This window comes from Tinamus guttatus, unplaced genomic scaffold, assembly GCF_059628265.1.
Source record: "Tinamus guttatus ecotype Peru unplaced genomic scaffold, ASM5962826v1 Tinamus_guttatus_pri_ptg000027l, whole genome shotgun sequence".
In the NCBI taxonomy this organism is placed as follows: Eukaryota; Metazoa; Chordata; class Aves; order Tinamiformes; family Tinamidae; genus Tinamus; species Tinamus guttatus.
This window is the reverse complement of record NW_028288561.1, coordinates 2,825,619-2,841,728: the sequence shown is the minus strand read 5'-3', so window position 1 is coordinate 2,841,728 and position 16,110 is coordinate 2,825,619. Positions and strand designations below refer to the sequence as shown.

Here is a 16,110-nt window from a genome sequence, read left to right as displayed (position 1 = left end):
GGCAGATATTTTCTAATGCACAACCTGTTAATTGAGTGGAATTTATGCTTGCTTTCTGGTCATGCATTTCATGATTGCTACTATCACCCAATCTTTTCGAACTTGTGAGTTTAGTATCAATTTTGGACTTTTTTTTTGTGTTAAAGTCAAATGTGCTAGTCCTGAAGGTCTGGCTGCATTAGTGGCTTCAGGCTTGTGAGTCTGACTGCACAGACTTGCCAAGAAATGCTTGGGAGTTTGATAGAATTGCTCTGCAGGCCACCTGATGAATGCAGCACCCACTGGCATTGCTCTGCTGTTAAACACACTTAAGAAGAGCTAGGAATTACATTATTTTGCTTTATGAAGGCTTCATTTTGAGAAATCATTTTCCCGGACTGAATGTTTAGAAGTTATTTATAAATTAAATGTGGCCATTAACAACAAAGTCACTGAGAATTCTTTCTTATTTGAAAAGAAGGCTGTTTTTTTTCCCAGTGTTTATCAGTATTCTTTGTAGAGCTAACCTGCGTGCAGTGGGGTGAAAAAGTGCTACTTTTTTTTTCCTATTCTCCTTTATTTCAACATGCAAAGAAGAAGAAAAACTGTTCCTCCATGCAGAGATCTTTACCACAGATAGACATGGAACAGACTGAAAGGGGATGTGGATTCATGTAGCACCACTGAAATCCCTGCCTTGACCTATGGCATCCATGGGTCTCTGCTGGTAAACTGCAGTGTAATGTGCTCTGAGGTTTCTTTTGGTCACATGTGTACACACGCAAAAAGAAAGGGACCACAAAACTTTTATGGATAGCTCCTAAATGTTGTACGGGTGGAATTACAATGTTGTGACAGTTTATGGCACCCTGGAGGTATGAAATAGGCACCTAAGGAAATAACTTTAATAGGCTCACAGGTGTGGTTCTTGTGACTCAACAGAAGATGACACCTACAAAGGATGAATAAATCCTGTCTCATCTGTGTAGCCTAGTAGTGCATTGCTGCCCTTAAGAAAACAGGCACTATTTCATCCATGTGCCTGGAGGTTTTGTATTGCACTTCCCTTCCTCTTTGTGGTCTCATAATTTCTCCTAACATTTGAACCACTCTCCTGAGTCTGACTGCACGTTCTTAGACGTGCCTGTCCTTGCTTTGGAAGCACTACCTTCTGGTGACCAAGCAGGCTACAGCAGTGGCAGTTTTTCACTGCAGCCTCTCAGTCCACTTGTGACCGTAAACACACGAAATCACATATTCTCAGATTGCTGGTGATAGGTGTGAAAGAGCTTTTCATAGAGAAGGAGAATTATAACACAAGTATTTGTCAAAGATGATTTTCGCATCTTTAGAGTGAATTAGTTCAAAATCAATCAAAATCAGGACCCCCATCCCTGTTAGAATTCAACAGTTGCTCTGTGTCTGTATCCTTTTCTGCTAGATACGAACTGTCACTCCACTGATAAGCAGAAGTTCATTGTGCCAAATTGGTTACTGCTAACCTGCTTCCAACACAGTAGGGCAGGTAGCAGGAATCTTGTTTGTTCGCTGAGGTTCTTGTCCCGTCCTGGAGGCACGAGGGTCTTTGGAGCCGAGTTGCTCCCCAGGCCGTGTGATGTGCAGACCTGGCAGGGTACTCGCACTTCACGTGGTGGATTTAGTTTCCTGGCATTCATTCCGGGATGGCTTCCAGCAGCCTCTTTAGGACACCCTTTCCACGGTGATAGATGGGGTGGCTTCACTAATAACTCCTGTTTCTCCTTTGCTTCCCCTCTCTGCTCTCCAGCAAACAGCTTTCCCCTTCCTATTACCATCTTGTTGGCAATGCAGAAGTTGCTTCCTGGACTACCTCCATACCTGAAATTGTTCCCTTCCATCTTTCTGCTATAGAAGTTGGCTGCAAATAGGTGTCTAAGATAGGCGAACATTTTCTTTCTGCTGGAAAATTTGATTCAGGCTTTGCATAGAATGTTTCTTCTGTTTACCTAGAGTAAGGTTTATAAAGTAAAAGATGACTTGCGTGTCATAGTGACCATCTCCAGTCAAAGTTCTTCTAGGTATTTGTTGATGATTTATTTTTTAAACATTCCTTTCAGTGTGAGCTGTAACTTATAGTTGGGTTTATAAATTCTTTGTTATCTATGCCCAAATGCAAATGTTACAATAAACTTTCCTATTTACTCCTTCCTACAGCGACCTTGCTGGTATTTCTGTTCATTCCCGGGTTTTGTCCCAAACAACACGGTCTGCCATGGCCGCGGCCGAGACCCGAGCGCGGCACCGTTGGAACCGAACTGCTCCGCTTGTGCTCCTGTTCCCCGCTCCAGGTGAAGGGACTGGAAGGAGCCATGGGCGAGCTGCCGGGGCGGCGGCTGGCGGGGCCCGCTGGGCGCGGGGCCGCCATGGCGCGGGGCCGCCGCGGGAGGGCGGGCGGGCGGCCATCTTGTCGGCGCGGGCGGCGGCAGCGCTGCGCACGTGCGCGCCCGCCAGGTGGCGCTACGGGGCGCGCGGCGGAGCGGCCCGGCCGCCGCCCGCGGGAACCGCCGCCATGGCCGCCGCGGGGCGCGCGCGGCCGCTCCGTCCGTCCGCCTCGGCTCGGCCCGCCCGCCGCGGCGCGTGCCGCCGCCGTGCCGCCCCAGCCCCGGGGCGCGCCTGCCCGCCCGCCGTGAGGCCGCGTCCCGCTCACTGAAATGGCGTCGTGCGTTCCCGCCAACGCGACGCCCTCGTGCCTAGGAGCCGAGGCCCAGCTGCTCCCGAGGGCCTGCGATCCCAGTTGGCAGCGAGACGTTGATCCAGCGGAATGGCGGAGCAGGGAGCACAAGCGAACCGTGAGAGCGGGGCTGGCACGCCTGGCTGCTGCTGCCCACCCGTGAGGCGCCTGTATGGCTGTCCCGGCCGTGAGGTGTGAGCGTGCGCCGACAGCAGGCGCCGGGGGTTGTGTGTGTGTAACACGAATGTGTGGCGCTTTTGCAGTCAACTCTGCCTACCCCAACAGGAAAAAGTAAAATTACATTAAAATTACTGCAATTTAAATCTTCCTGGGCATTTCATCATGCAGTTAGGAAGAGCTTATGTAGCATGGACCCAGTTTGCTTATAGGGACCTTTTCCTCTGCTCTCTGATGAGCAGACCGTCTCGTCTTTTGGCTGTTATTTTTCTTTTCTCTTTAGAAGCATCTTGTATAACGTATGTGTCACTCATAACTGCAGCTGTTGCTACAGTACTGCAGAAGTACTGAATTTACTGATAGCAAGAAGTGACCAGCCAGCATCTTCGCAGTGACTTACAGCATAAGAGCTATTTTGTGGGATGATTCTTGGGAATTACACAGAGGGGGACACGCAAAAATGAGACATAAGCAAAATTGGCTGCCTAATTTCATTAGGCATCTGAAAAGTAATTATCCCACATTATTTTTACAAGCTTTACACTGCAAATGAAAGGTACCACTGTGCTGGCTTTTCTGCATATTGTCTTCTGTTCACAGAAGGTGTCTCTTGAGCATCGTTCCACTTCTTGTCCCTGTGTGGTTTGGAGAAATGCTGTCCTTATGAGGATGGACCTCGTAAGGCATAGGTGGCTACAGAGCAGTCTGGTGTGGTTTGCAATAATGTTTTGAAAACTCATTTTAATACATTTGATCTAGTTTATGCAAAATATCATCAGCTAACTAATGACTATAACTGCTTGGTTATGGGACAGAACTTACATTTTAAATGTGAATCCTGCTCGAGAGAAGTGAGTGCATCCTTGTTCTAGGCAAGTCAGCCTTATAGCAAGTTATTTGTTCTAACTTAGGTCGGAGCTTTCTGGTTTGTTTTTTGCATTTCTTGTTTACGAAAAGGAAGCATCATTACTTCCAGAAGAAGTGACAGAGAATGGAAAGAAACAAAAGCTTGGCTCGTGAAAGTCTCACATGGTTTACAGGGACCTAAAAAAAGACATACCCATCTTGAAAGGATGGTTCAGCATTAGTGGCTGTTTAAGCATTTCTTTTCCATTCAGCTTTTGACAAAAATAGCTGTAAAGGAGCATACAAACCTCAGAACACACAGTCTGTTTTTTGATACATCTTGGCTTATATCTGTCAGTTTTAGATTCTCTACTATGGCACATTTAGTTTGTGCAAAGTGTAGAATACAAGAGGTTGATTTCTTGGGCTGAGAAGTCCTTTGAGTTCTTTTTGGCAAGATGAGGGTTGCTTTGGAGGTATGACATCACCGTGCCCAGAGCAAGTGGTTTGAATCAGTTGCTGTTCTCTGCTGACTGTGTTCTGTCTGCTCTACTATTAAGTTCATTCACTCAGTTCTTCTGTTTGGGAGTCTTGGCTGAGGATTTGTATTTTCTGCCCATCAGTCAGACAGGCGCTTTACATTGTTGGCTCTAACATATGGAATATTGTTAGCTTGCTCAGATGATCCAGAGAGCTTTAAAACCTTGTGTGAGACGACTTCTCTTGCCAGCCTTTTCTACAAAAAGCACTAATCTAGTTTCAATACATTCTTTGCTCTGCCCGTGAAAACATTTTTCCACAACCTGCGGGCTGTGAATAATTAGCCAATATGCAGATTACTGACCTTATCTGGGAATATCAAAGAACTGCAGTCAGCGTGTTTGATTCTTTGCCTTTCTGTTACCTATGCTGTGAGGTTCCTTTCAGCTGCACATCAAGTGGTATCTGGGAATCTGGTAAATACGAAGTAGTGTTTGAATTGATTCCAGTTTCTGTGCGTAGCAATAGTCTGCTCTTTTGCCCATGCCAATGAGAGGCAAGGGGAATCATGCTTATTCCAGTCAGGTATTCCATAAGATAGTCCTTGGAAGGGATTTGGCTTTTCTCCTTTAAATGTGCTGCTGCTTTTCACTTGTGAGTACTGTCAGCGCATCACTTTGGATACTGCAGTGGTGACAAACCTGGATCTTCAGTGCTGGGAAGACAAATCGCTGCTTCCAGTGTCCGATGACATAAATTGAACTTGACTATGGAACATCGCCTGCTGTTGTACAGTGGGTCAGATAGTGTGACGGTGTAAATACATCAGCGTGTGCCTCCTGTTTGTCATGAGGGAGCACTCGCAAAGAACAGGCTGTGCTGGAGGGTTATAGTGTCAGCTGGGGACTTTGTGGGATGTCTTTCTTAGGGTGCCGACTTGAGCACAGTGAATTAACAACTTTCAAGTGACTTTGGAGCCAATCAAGTGTAATTATCAAATTACAATTTTAACTAAGTTACGATTTGAACCAGATTTGAACAAAGGCAAAGAATTTCACAATAATCAGACGCTTGTTCATTCTGTTCTTGTATTGTTTTTGTGGGTCATATTTGGGTACAGTCCTTTGTGCGTCTTGTACATCTAAAACTATGATTGAAGGTGATAGCTCTTCAGAGGTGCACACCTGGTTTAGTTGCAGGTAAAAATACACTACTCCAATTTCTTTCACTTATAATATATGAAGAGCATTTGTGGGTATACAGAGAACTGCACGCTTGAAACTTCTGTGTTAAATGTGTGTTCAGCATGGCTACTGGTTTATAAACCACAAGTTGGTGGTTCTCAAACCATTGAACTTTCACGCAGAACAAGTGCCAGAGAAACGATGTGTTTGTAAATTTTGCTTTAATATGGTTTCGCTGTTTATTTTTGTCCCAAGGACGTACAGTTTTGGGAACATCCTCCACAAGGCTCTAGATGTGAAACCTGGTTTCATCACTGAGGAAGAGAGAGAAAGAGGTTGGTTGTTTGGTTTGCAGTGGCAAGGGTTTGCCAACTCCCCAGGAACACACTGACCTCAGTTTTCCCTCTTCTCACCACTGAGCTCTTCAGTTTTGAGTGGTTAGTTTTACTGGTGACTCTTTTATATTACTTTGTGTTAACATACGGAATTGGTGACCAAAAAAGAGTACAGAGAGATCAAACAAGTCCTAACAACTAGATTTTTTGCATCGTATCTTTGACTTGTGACTTTTTTCTTGCCTAAATATATATATACATATATACACACACACATATATATATGTATTTTACAAAATAAAAGGTAACAAAATCTGTGCTTGTTTCAGCTGATAACAGCTGTAGTGTGGGCAGGGATTGGGTTTACAGTCCTACCTGCAATATGCTTTGTGTTAATTCATCATCTGTACTTTTTTTTTTTTTTTTTTTTGCTCTCTTCTAACTGACCTTTCTGCTCTTGGTTTGCTTCCTCCTTAGTTCTGCTCTCTTGAATTGTCAGAAGACAAAGCTCAAACCTTCCCTCCTCAAAACCCACTAAGTGGAAGCCTTTTCCACAGACTGCTGTGCTCTCGCGTTTGCACTTGAGCACTCAGCTAAATCTGCAGCAAGATCATGTAAAAGGAATTGCACAAGGGGAAATAAATCTGGCTTTAGAAGATGGAGCTTCAGAGCAGTCCTGCCTCCTCTGGCTCGTAAGGGGTTGCTGTGCTGGGAGAATCATTTCCCTTTGTCATGTGCTCACTCCCCTTGAGCTCCTCTGTCGCTGTGGTTCTGCAGGCTGCTGCAGAATGGCTCTTCTTGAATCATATTTGCATATCATTTCCTTTCATCACAGGCTGCTTGCTGGAAAATCTGCTCTCCCGTGTCTCGTAGTGGTTGTTTGCTTTTACTGCTGAAGAAGGAGGGTTCAAATTTGTTCCATGTCTGCTTTGACCTTGTTGTGTTCATGGTTTTTATAGTAGGTCTGTACAACATCTCCCTTATTCTGGCTATGTCCCAAACTGTGCTTATATTTACAGTAGTTGTCTAGTATTTAGCTGCAAGAGTGGCTTTTCTCTACTCCTTTTGGAGACCAACGTTGGGCAACAACTTTGTTCCCCTCAGAAATTTCAGGGTGGAGTTTTAATTGACATTGCTGATCAGAGCATCAGATCAGCAGTTGGCTTTTTATGTATCTTTTATGACAGAAGGAATTTTGGCTACTGCTGAGCCAAAAGAATTGAGCAGAACAAGCCTGGAATTTATCTGCTTTGACTCTTTTATTCTGTATTTATTTTATATTTTATTTAACATTAGGAAATGTAAGTCCGACTTCATTTGCAGGGATCCTGCCCAAACATCTGCACTCATTTTCCATCGCATATAAAGTGCACACTGTAAAGACTACAGTGTGTGTCTGCGTGTGCACTTGTGTCACTGCTGGGGGTGATACCTGTGGTTCTAGTGTCGAGGCCAGTAACATGGAAGGAGAATAGATATGTATGATCTCCCACGAAGGAACAGTCACAGCAGAGTAAAAGCACTTGACCCATATGTACTTGTTCTGGTAATAAAAATATCATACAATCTATGTGTCACTTTATATGTATAATACTTTATTCATAGTGGGCTTATAAAAACACAGCTTCTTTAAAAAGAAGAGAGAAAACAATCCTCCCCAATAATTAAGTCATAGTAAGTCTTACATAAGTCTTACTTACATAGTTAACTAAGTCATCTGTCAGTAAACTTCCAAGTGTGTATTAGGGCTCGTAAAGCATGGTCCTTGGATGAAATGGCTTTATAGCAGGCATTTGTGCTTGACTGGGGATTCTGAATTACACCTTGGAGTGCCCAGAAGACGCGCTGCAGTGTGAGCCCAGCTGCAGATTCACACTGCTCTAGCCACAAGATCCTGGCTCTTTCCCACGAAGCTGAGGGAAGAACACCCTGTAGCTCAGTCCTTGGGATAAAACATCTTCTACAGAGGGTAATAGAGGAGAGGACTGGAGTTCCTCTCTTCCTTAAGTCTATTAAAACTGTACGGCAGAGCAGGTGTTGTCCATAAGTAAAGTAAGTGTTGCTGTACTGCATTCTAACTGAGGAAAAAACTGGCTTCTCTTGATAGAAATGCCACATTTTCTTTCCTACGGGACGCTCTTCTTCTGAACTTGAGGAGCCTGAGTTTAAGGCTCCTTGAGGCTGATCTGTGAAGCAGAGCACCACTGCTTTGTTTTGAAGCAGGTTTTCAGCAGTTGTGTGGTGGTTATTTCTTGTGTTTCTTTCCTTCTCTGATCTTTCCACAGCTTCTGTTCTGCTGCTGTTTCCAGTGTTAATAGTTTGGGAAGGAAGATGATGCCAGAAGCAATGATGCTGATTACCGGTTCTTAGCTGCCTTTTTTTTTTTTTTTTTTTTTTTTAAGGGTGTCTCTCTTTTTTTTCTCCATATTTTTCCATTTTTTTTCATTTTTTTTTCGTGCACAGTGCAGGGCTAGTTTAGTTGCTAGCAGAACACATCAAAAGGTTTCAGATAAGGTTCAAGCTCTCACGTGGAGAGCAAAGGGATATTGCTCTGCTGTAGATGTTGTATATAGTGCTTCATTACAGAAGATGGAAAGTCTCTTGAGCAGTATGGAAGTGACTGAAGTGCCATGGCTACATTTGGAAAGAAGAAACAGGGGGCTGGTTACGTTTTGATATGGGGGTCCTGCCAACTACTGTTGGTTGTCTTGTTGTCTCATGGATTGAGAAAGTAAATTTCCGAGTCTCTGCTTTACAGCGCACTTAAAAAGCCTCTGTGATACCTTTTCTGGGCCCTAGTGCTTTGAAATGTTCATGTGAAAGAAAAGGTAAGTACTTACCATCAAGACTCATCTTCATGTGAGATGCTGTTTTCTTTTTTATGCAGATTAGAAGTTATATATCCCAGATCCTGGACGAGGCCGTTCCACTAATTAAAGACAAGGTGACAGAAATGACATCTACTCCGAAGTTGATAGATGAGAGATTTGTCAAATATATTACAGGATTTATATTCTTCTTTTTTATTACACCTTAACTGTCCAAGTATTTATATGGAATACTCAGATGTTCACAGCTCTCTATTATCTTAGATTTTGTTTGTTTTTAAATCAATGTAATGTTTAGCTATTGTTTAGCACAGGTAACTGCTTATGGTTTTGCAACCTTATTGAATAATTTATTGCTGTAGATTCTGCAATTCCTAGTGCTAGATTAAAGGCATTCCTTGTGTTTTTGATGTTAATAGTGTTAAGAAAGCTGTTATATTTTGAAACTGGAAAAAATATTTGTAAAAACATTAGTAAGTTTAAAAACTCAAGTCTTGCATGGGCCTGATATCCATATCAAGCTGGTGATAATAGTCTTGCAGAGTAGTAGAGTCCCTCTTCTGCTTTTTTGTTTTGGTGTTGGCTGCATCCTGAATGAGGAAAGCCAATGTGACTCACTAGGATGATGCCCTCACCATATTTATTAAGTATATTAAGATTAGTATCAACTGAGGGCAAGTTTGCCTCTGTGAAAAACATAATTAAAACATGGCAAGATAAATTGTGTAATACTTTAAATCACTTTTGATTCAGAAGTGAAAGAAGCTAACTGTTTCTGCCATTAATTCCAGATAGGCGGTTTTCAGGCTTCAAGCTCCTGTACAACATAGCATCCTCTGGTGAGGTTTATTATTCTGGGAGGGACAGGGTAATTGATGTAGCTTTCAGAAAGTTTTCTTTAAGTGCAATTTACTTTTTATATTTTGTGTTTTTGCTTATTAGAGAATTTCTTTTCAACTAATGCTTAATATTTAGCTATTGCATCTTCAACTTTTAATTTGAATGAATGTCAAACTTGCCATTGCTATTATACTCTGAAGAGGTCCTTGTTTTTGCTTCATTTACAGACTGCCATGTATGAAAAGGTTTTCTTTAGCTTGAGAACATTCCCTTCAAAACTGAGAGGGTCCTCTCCATGTGGACCATCACTTTACAGAAGCCGTTCCCTGGTTTTATTTGATAGGGTAAATATAAAACAATCCAAAGATGCCTCAAATTTGCCTTTTGAACTGTGGCAGTTTCTGTTACCATTTCAACCCTTCTTGACCTCTCAACCAATTCAGCTGATACAGCCACAGGAACACAGCGATTTGGAACATTATCACCAGTCTTTGCACTAGGCTACAGGTTGCTGTTGGAAGGTCCAGCAGCATTTTGTGGAGATGCTTTCTTTGCTTATCAGAGGAAGCTAATGCCATGAATTGATTAGAAGGCAGTTTTCTGCCTAACATTACCCACTGTAATGACAGTAATCTGAAAGCGTAAGATTAAATTGGCATTTTGAGCAGTAGTTAATGCTTTAATTACAACTTTTAAATTTAAAGCTTAGCATCCGTGGGGATTTTCAAGGAAGAAATTAACTTGGGCTCCCCAGAGTAGAAAAAGGAGGGACTATAATGGTTAAATACGAAGAAAATCTGCTGGGTTTTAATTTTGATGCAGCTGCTGATATATTTGGGGCAATTAATTTGCCTGTTCTGCCTCACTGACCTCATCCCTAAAATGAGCAGTGCTCAGCTTCTCAGGGAGGAAGAAGAAAAAGTAAAGCTTAATGATTAATGTAGGATTTTGAACCTCTCCACATATCATTCTGTATTTCAGCAAAGAAATACTGTATAATTTGTAAATGACTTTGCCTTCTGGCTCAAATTTCTACTGGAACTGAATACGTGCATGTTTTGGGTCAATAAGTCTTTTTTTTTTTTTTTTTTTAAGTCAAAATGATGTCAAAATCTTTTCTTCTTTTTTTCTCTTCTCCTGCTACTACTTTAACCACTTTGCCTCTAGTATTAGCTGTGCCCATAGCAGTTCTGAGGATCTCGTCACTGTTGAGCTGTTGCCCAACTTCTAGCTGGTTTGTAAGTGCTTGCTTGCTCTGTGTGCCTATGAGGGAGCCAGACTGTGCCCTTAGAAAAGGAGGAAAAATCCCCTTAGGTCATTGTTCTTCTCATGGCCGCAAACATCTGTAGTCTACTTGTAAATACATAAGCCCTTTGGGTCTTCAGATTAGTAACAGTATGTTCTGAAATCATCTAAGATGCTTTGACTTCTTATCTATGACTAGGACAACATTAAGACCCAGTGCAGATGCTGATAACTTTCACTTCTCTCCCCAAGCGTTTGCCGAGATGGTTGCACACCATATTTCCTCCCTAGATGGGCAAGTTCTTGAAGCAGAGAAGACTCTGGCACATTTCTCAGTATTGTCTGCAAATTGTTTCAACATACATCTATTTCATCTTCCAAAAACGTGAGTATTTTGAAAGTCGATGATAGCACATAGGAAATTATACTAAATGTTGTTTTTGTATCATTGAGGCCTGACAAGTTGTCTTTCAATGAAATCATTTGACATTTTCAGAAATGTTGCGTAGGTATTGAATAGTTTCTCAATAGTAATTTCTAAAGATCTCTACATTTTGCTGCTGAATGAGAGGATTTTCTCTGTATTTATATGCAAATAGGACACTTGTTATACATCATCTTTCAGTGAGAGACAGAAGCATAGATTGCTCCTCCTATTTAATCTTGCTTTTATGTCAACTTATTTTGAAATTCCATTATTTGTATAGGGTAGTCCATGGATGAGCACTAGAGGGGGATGAGGCACACTCTCTTTGTCAATGAGTTTTAGTGATACTTGCTGGGAGAAGAATGTTGTGAGTCAGCAATAATGAGATTTGATGTGGGCCTTGGAGGAAGCTTATGCTCTCTTTGTCCCTTCTGTCCCTGTTCTCTTCCAAGTCTCGCCATTTATCTTTCTACTGTTATCCTTTTCTAAGCTTCCAGGTCTTTCTCTGAATCTGGCATTTCCTCCAGCTCTTTGTCCCAATTTCCAATTAGCATTTGTGAGCTCATCCTTTTCATTCCGCTCTGATCTGATACTTACTGTTTTCAGTCTTAGCATAACTTTATCGAGCTCCTTGTTCTAGTTGCAGCTCCTTTCCTGCTCTCTTGTGCCTCTTCTGTATTCCAGCCGTGGTTTTCCTCCTCCTTTTCCTGCAAGGTGCTTCCATACCAGTATGCATAGTATTGGATGGACAATAATACACAGGTATCGATTACTATGTAGGGACAGCTGAACCACTTCTGATTCTCATCTGATGCCATAGCAACCTCTGGCAGCTTCAGCTTGAGGAAAAGTCCTGTTTGGTTTCTGCAGAGTCCAGGACAAACCTTAAGTCTTGGGATAATGAAAATGTGGCCTGTTTTACGGAGGTGCTGAGAGGAGATAGTGCATACTAATTTGGCCTTTGGATAATTTAGCTGTCAAACTCCAGCAAATCTTTAGAAAGGCATAACTGAAGAGTTATAACTTGGCCAAATTTGGTAATATTTTCCTAGGACTGGCAGAAGATGTCCTTGATACGACAGCAGTTTACTGCCAATTTAAAATCTCTGCTGGAGCTTTTGAAGGCACTGGAGCTTTTCAAAAGAGCTAAACAACACATACTTTTCCTTAACTTCATTATCTGAATTGGCTGATTTTTTGTTCCCTAAAACTTTCCAAGCACATTGAGCCTGCAGTAGATACCCAGTCTGGAAAATACAGCGAAGTTTTAAACAGCTGGAAGTTCTGCAGGGTTGGTCTGCCTGTACAAATAATGTTGTGTAACTAGATGCTAAGAAGAATGTTGAGAAGGCCTGGCAATCTGCTCAAGAAGCCAGCTCGAGTTGGGCTCAACTGCAGTCTAGTGCTTTATTTTAGGTTTTTTTACTTGCAACTGCAAGAAAAAATCAAAGTAACTACCTAATTGTGTGTCGATGCTTGCAGTCACCTTGGTATTATAATATTAGTCAATAAAAGATATAAATAAATAAGGAATAGTGCAACTTTACAGTGTATCTGGAATGATCTTGTTCTCTCACTCCCATCCTATCCCCAAAATACAGTGCAACTAGAAACATGGTGAGAGGTATAACAAGGATGACGTGGATAAGGAGTAGTTTCCTCGCAAGAATTTTTGAACAGATAAAGAAGATAGAGCAGGATGGAATTGTAAAATCGTTCTGTATGTGGAGCAGGTGATTAGAGACTGATTATTCATTCTATCCCATTCAAGAACTCCCCAATTCAAGTACAAGGTTATCCAGTGACGTTTCAGGTTCACAACATGGGGAGGGAGGTACTTTATTACACTAATAACCCATGGAATTCATGTCCACAAGGTGATAAAGATTCTTAAAGCAATTAGATAAATTCATGGAAGGAAAATCAGCAGGGGATATTGAAATTATTTCAGCCCTTCAACTACAAATACTCGGAGGCTGGGGAAAACCTTTTGTATGTTTGCCCTTCCAAGTTTTCCCTTCTCTCATTCCTTTTACCTGGTCACTATTAAAGAGGGATTCTTGGGTTGTGTGGACCTCTAATAGATACAGTGAAGCTGATACTGTAGAGCTTTTATTCTGCTTCTCAGTGTAAATTCTGGTCCCTAATGACTGTTATCTATGCATTGGTAAGGAATGGCTACCTTCCAACAGAAGTATGCGGGAAAGGATTGTATTATTTAAGGACATAAATAGAGTCTGAATTCCTACAGCTACTCTTCTTCTGGTTTAACTGTTGCTGGAAACCTGCTAGCATCCTTGCCAACTATCCACCGTTCTGAATTGTTTCCAAATCCATCTCTTTGTAGCTGTCTCTTCCTTAATAGCATACATTGCAGAGATGTCCCTTTGTCATCTTTTTCTATTTGAAAAATAGAAGCAGTCTATTCTGACCATTTTTCTGGGCAGGATGTTGTAAGGTGATTTAACTTGTTCTGAAGCGACAGAATGCGACTTGTGCATCTTTGCTCTGTAGCCTTCTGGGCTGTCAGACTGCCTATGAAAGTCTGAGAGTTCCCCTCTGAGCAGACACTCTCCATGCATGTATTTCACCTACAATTTTTATCCTTTTAATTCATTTAAATGCAAAGAAAACTTAATTCTCATTGTTTTGCCATTGTATTTCAAGGCACAACAAAATCTTGTAATGCTTATGCTTTTTGGCTGTGTTTTTGGAGTATTCAACAAGCTGTTTCCTACAGACTTCTGACACAGAGAAACTCTGAGAAAGGTGTCAAATCTGTGGAAGAAACATGAGTAATCAGAATTCACTCTGAATTCTTATCCTGTCTTGGGAATATTCAGAGGTGGTCTGAAAAGAAATTAAGGTTTTGCCAGACAAGAAATTTGGAAATTTGAGATAACTTCTTACTTCATGCCTGTTATTGTTAGCACATAAGAACATAGAGATCCCATCGTAACATTTGAAACTCTTAAAAGTGTTTCTGCAACAGTGCAGGTTCACGCCATATGGACAAGGTACTAAGCATATGGAATTAAAGAATTTCAAAAAGTTAAGCAGGAAACGTGTGGAAGGATTGGAAACAGAATCTGGAACTTCTGTATCATAATTTGAAATAGTGTTTGCTTTCTGGAAGTGTGTGTGATTTGCAGCTACAAGATGGGCATTTGTGCAGAAGCTCCTATTCTCTTGATTTTCTGTAAAAAATCCCATTATAACCTTTTCTCTTGGTGGGCAAATACAGAAATGACTTCTTTATTTTTTTCTTTCCTAACCACCAGCAAAACGATCTGTTGCAACGCATGTGAGAAGTACTGAAAATGGACTGAATTTTCAGAATCACTAAAACAGTTTGTGTGCTCCAAGCCAGGAGTATAGGAGCCTTTTACAGTGTCCTGTTGTACTGCTTGTTATTTCAGTCGGAGCTGTGTGTATTCTCAGGGTGCTTCATGCTCACGTAGCTGTCCAAGTTAAGGCTATTTTACTTTGTGTCCGTGGATGTGTGTGGGGGAAGGTTGCAGGGGACGGGGTCTGTATTCTAAACGTTTTGTTTTACACATATAGTTTGGAAAGTATTTTATTCATTTTCTAAAAAATATGCTAAGAATGCTTTGAAATTTCCATCATCTTTGAACTGGACACTTAAGCCTCTTCTTTTCCTCTCTTTTTTTCTTCTGAGATTCTCAATAGTTCTACATTCCATAACTTACAGGACGCATCTTGCAGACAATTGTAAATGACCTTATGCTAAATATAAAGTACAAACATATATGACTCTATAAGTGTGACAGGTTACAGAATATAACACCCCCTGAGGGAACAGAACAGAGGAAACACTTTCTCCTGTGAAGTTTGGAGCTCTGTGGAAGAAAAGCTTTTCTTTTCTAAAGCTTGGGCTTTGTATGGGAGAAACTGTTCTTTTTTTCATACATTTCAAATCTTTTATCCAAAGATGTCATCTGTGCTCTGAGTGAACAGGGTTCAACAGACCCAGAGAAAGGACAGGAAATCTAATTTAGAAAACTTGAGCATGTGGAGTTTAGAAAAGAAGAAAATCAGCACTGCTGTTTCCAATGGAACAAAACTGAGTGTCACCAATTCCTCCTATTTTGTCATGCATCTCGTGGTATTTAGTATTTTTAGCATTTTGGTCTTTATATATCATTTTGGTCTTTATATATTTCACAAAACCTCAGCCATTAGCTGAGCATCTTGGCAAATATTTATTTTTAGAGTATATTTTAACCCTTGCATAATTGCAAGGAAAGATTTCTAAATTTTTAACCTCCAAAGAATCTTATATCAAAGGTATGAAGAAAAAGTTCACCTTTGTTATGTTTTTAGGAGGTTTTTATTTTTAAACAAGCAACGTGCTTCCTGAATAGCAGAAACTGGTGATACTGCGAATATTCTCTGCTGTGATTCCATTAGTTACTGGGCCGCTGGAGTCAAAACTGGAGTTAGCATTTGATGGACTAGAGATGGTGCTGAGAAAATACAGAAATGGAAAAGAGCCATAGCATTCACCAATCCTCGTCATGTGCGCAGAAGGAAAAAATCTGATCTTTATTAAGGACAAATGTGAAATTAATGGCATTCTCTGTGTTACTTTAGAAGTTCATCAGAGCTCAGTGGTAAGCAAAAGTTACTGCAGAGTTATAGTGACTAAATGTCTAGAAAAAAGAACCATACTTTAAAATTCTTATGGTGTGGCAGTGGGCTTAGACTTCTAGTTGCAGTTTCCATTGATAGTATTTTTTTTTTTTTTTCCTGAGAGAAGTTGTTAAGGTTTTGCTTAAATGCATAAGACAGCTGGCTGTTTATAAACAAACTTAGAAAAGGAATAATAAAGCATTGGAATAAATAATTTGTCCCATACTGAGACCTCATGCTTTAATTTTTGCAGATCATCTTTCCAATATAACTTGATGTATGTTTCAGCTTCACTAGTTGCCATGTATTACTGACTTTATTGCTTAAAGGCTCCCAAGAAGCATGTGTTGGGATTGCTGTTACTGCCTTTGCCTCTGACAATGTGCGATCTTATACACGTCACGCT

General features: G+C 41.1%; 1 protein-coding gene across 1 annotated transcript in view; it reads left to right on the top strand.

Moving 5' to 3' along the window:
* The first annotated feature begins 2,669 nt into the window (after positions 1-2,669).
* The window catches only part of BCAS4 (breast carcinoma amplified sequence 4), a 30,006-nt gene continuing 16,565 nt past the window's right edge, over positions 2,670-16,110 (top strand). The window contains 4 exon segments of the mRNA XM_088527700.1: positions 2,670-2,807; positions 8,599-8,695; positions 10,871-10,942; positions 10,945-11,013. Coding sequence (XP_088383826.1) covers positions 2,670-2,807; positions 8,599-8,695; positions 10,871-10,942; positions 10,945-11,013 — 376 coding nt within the window.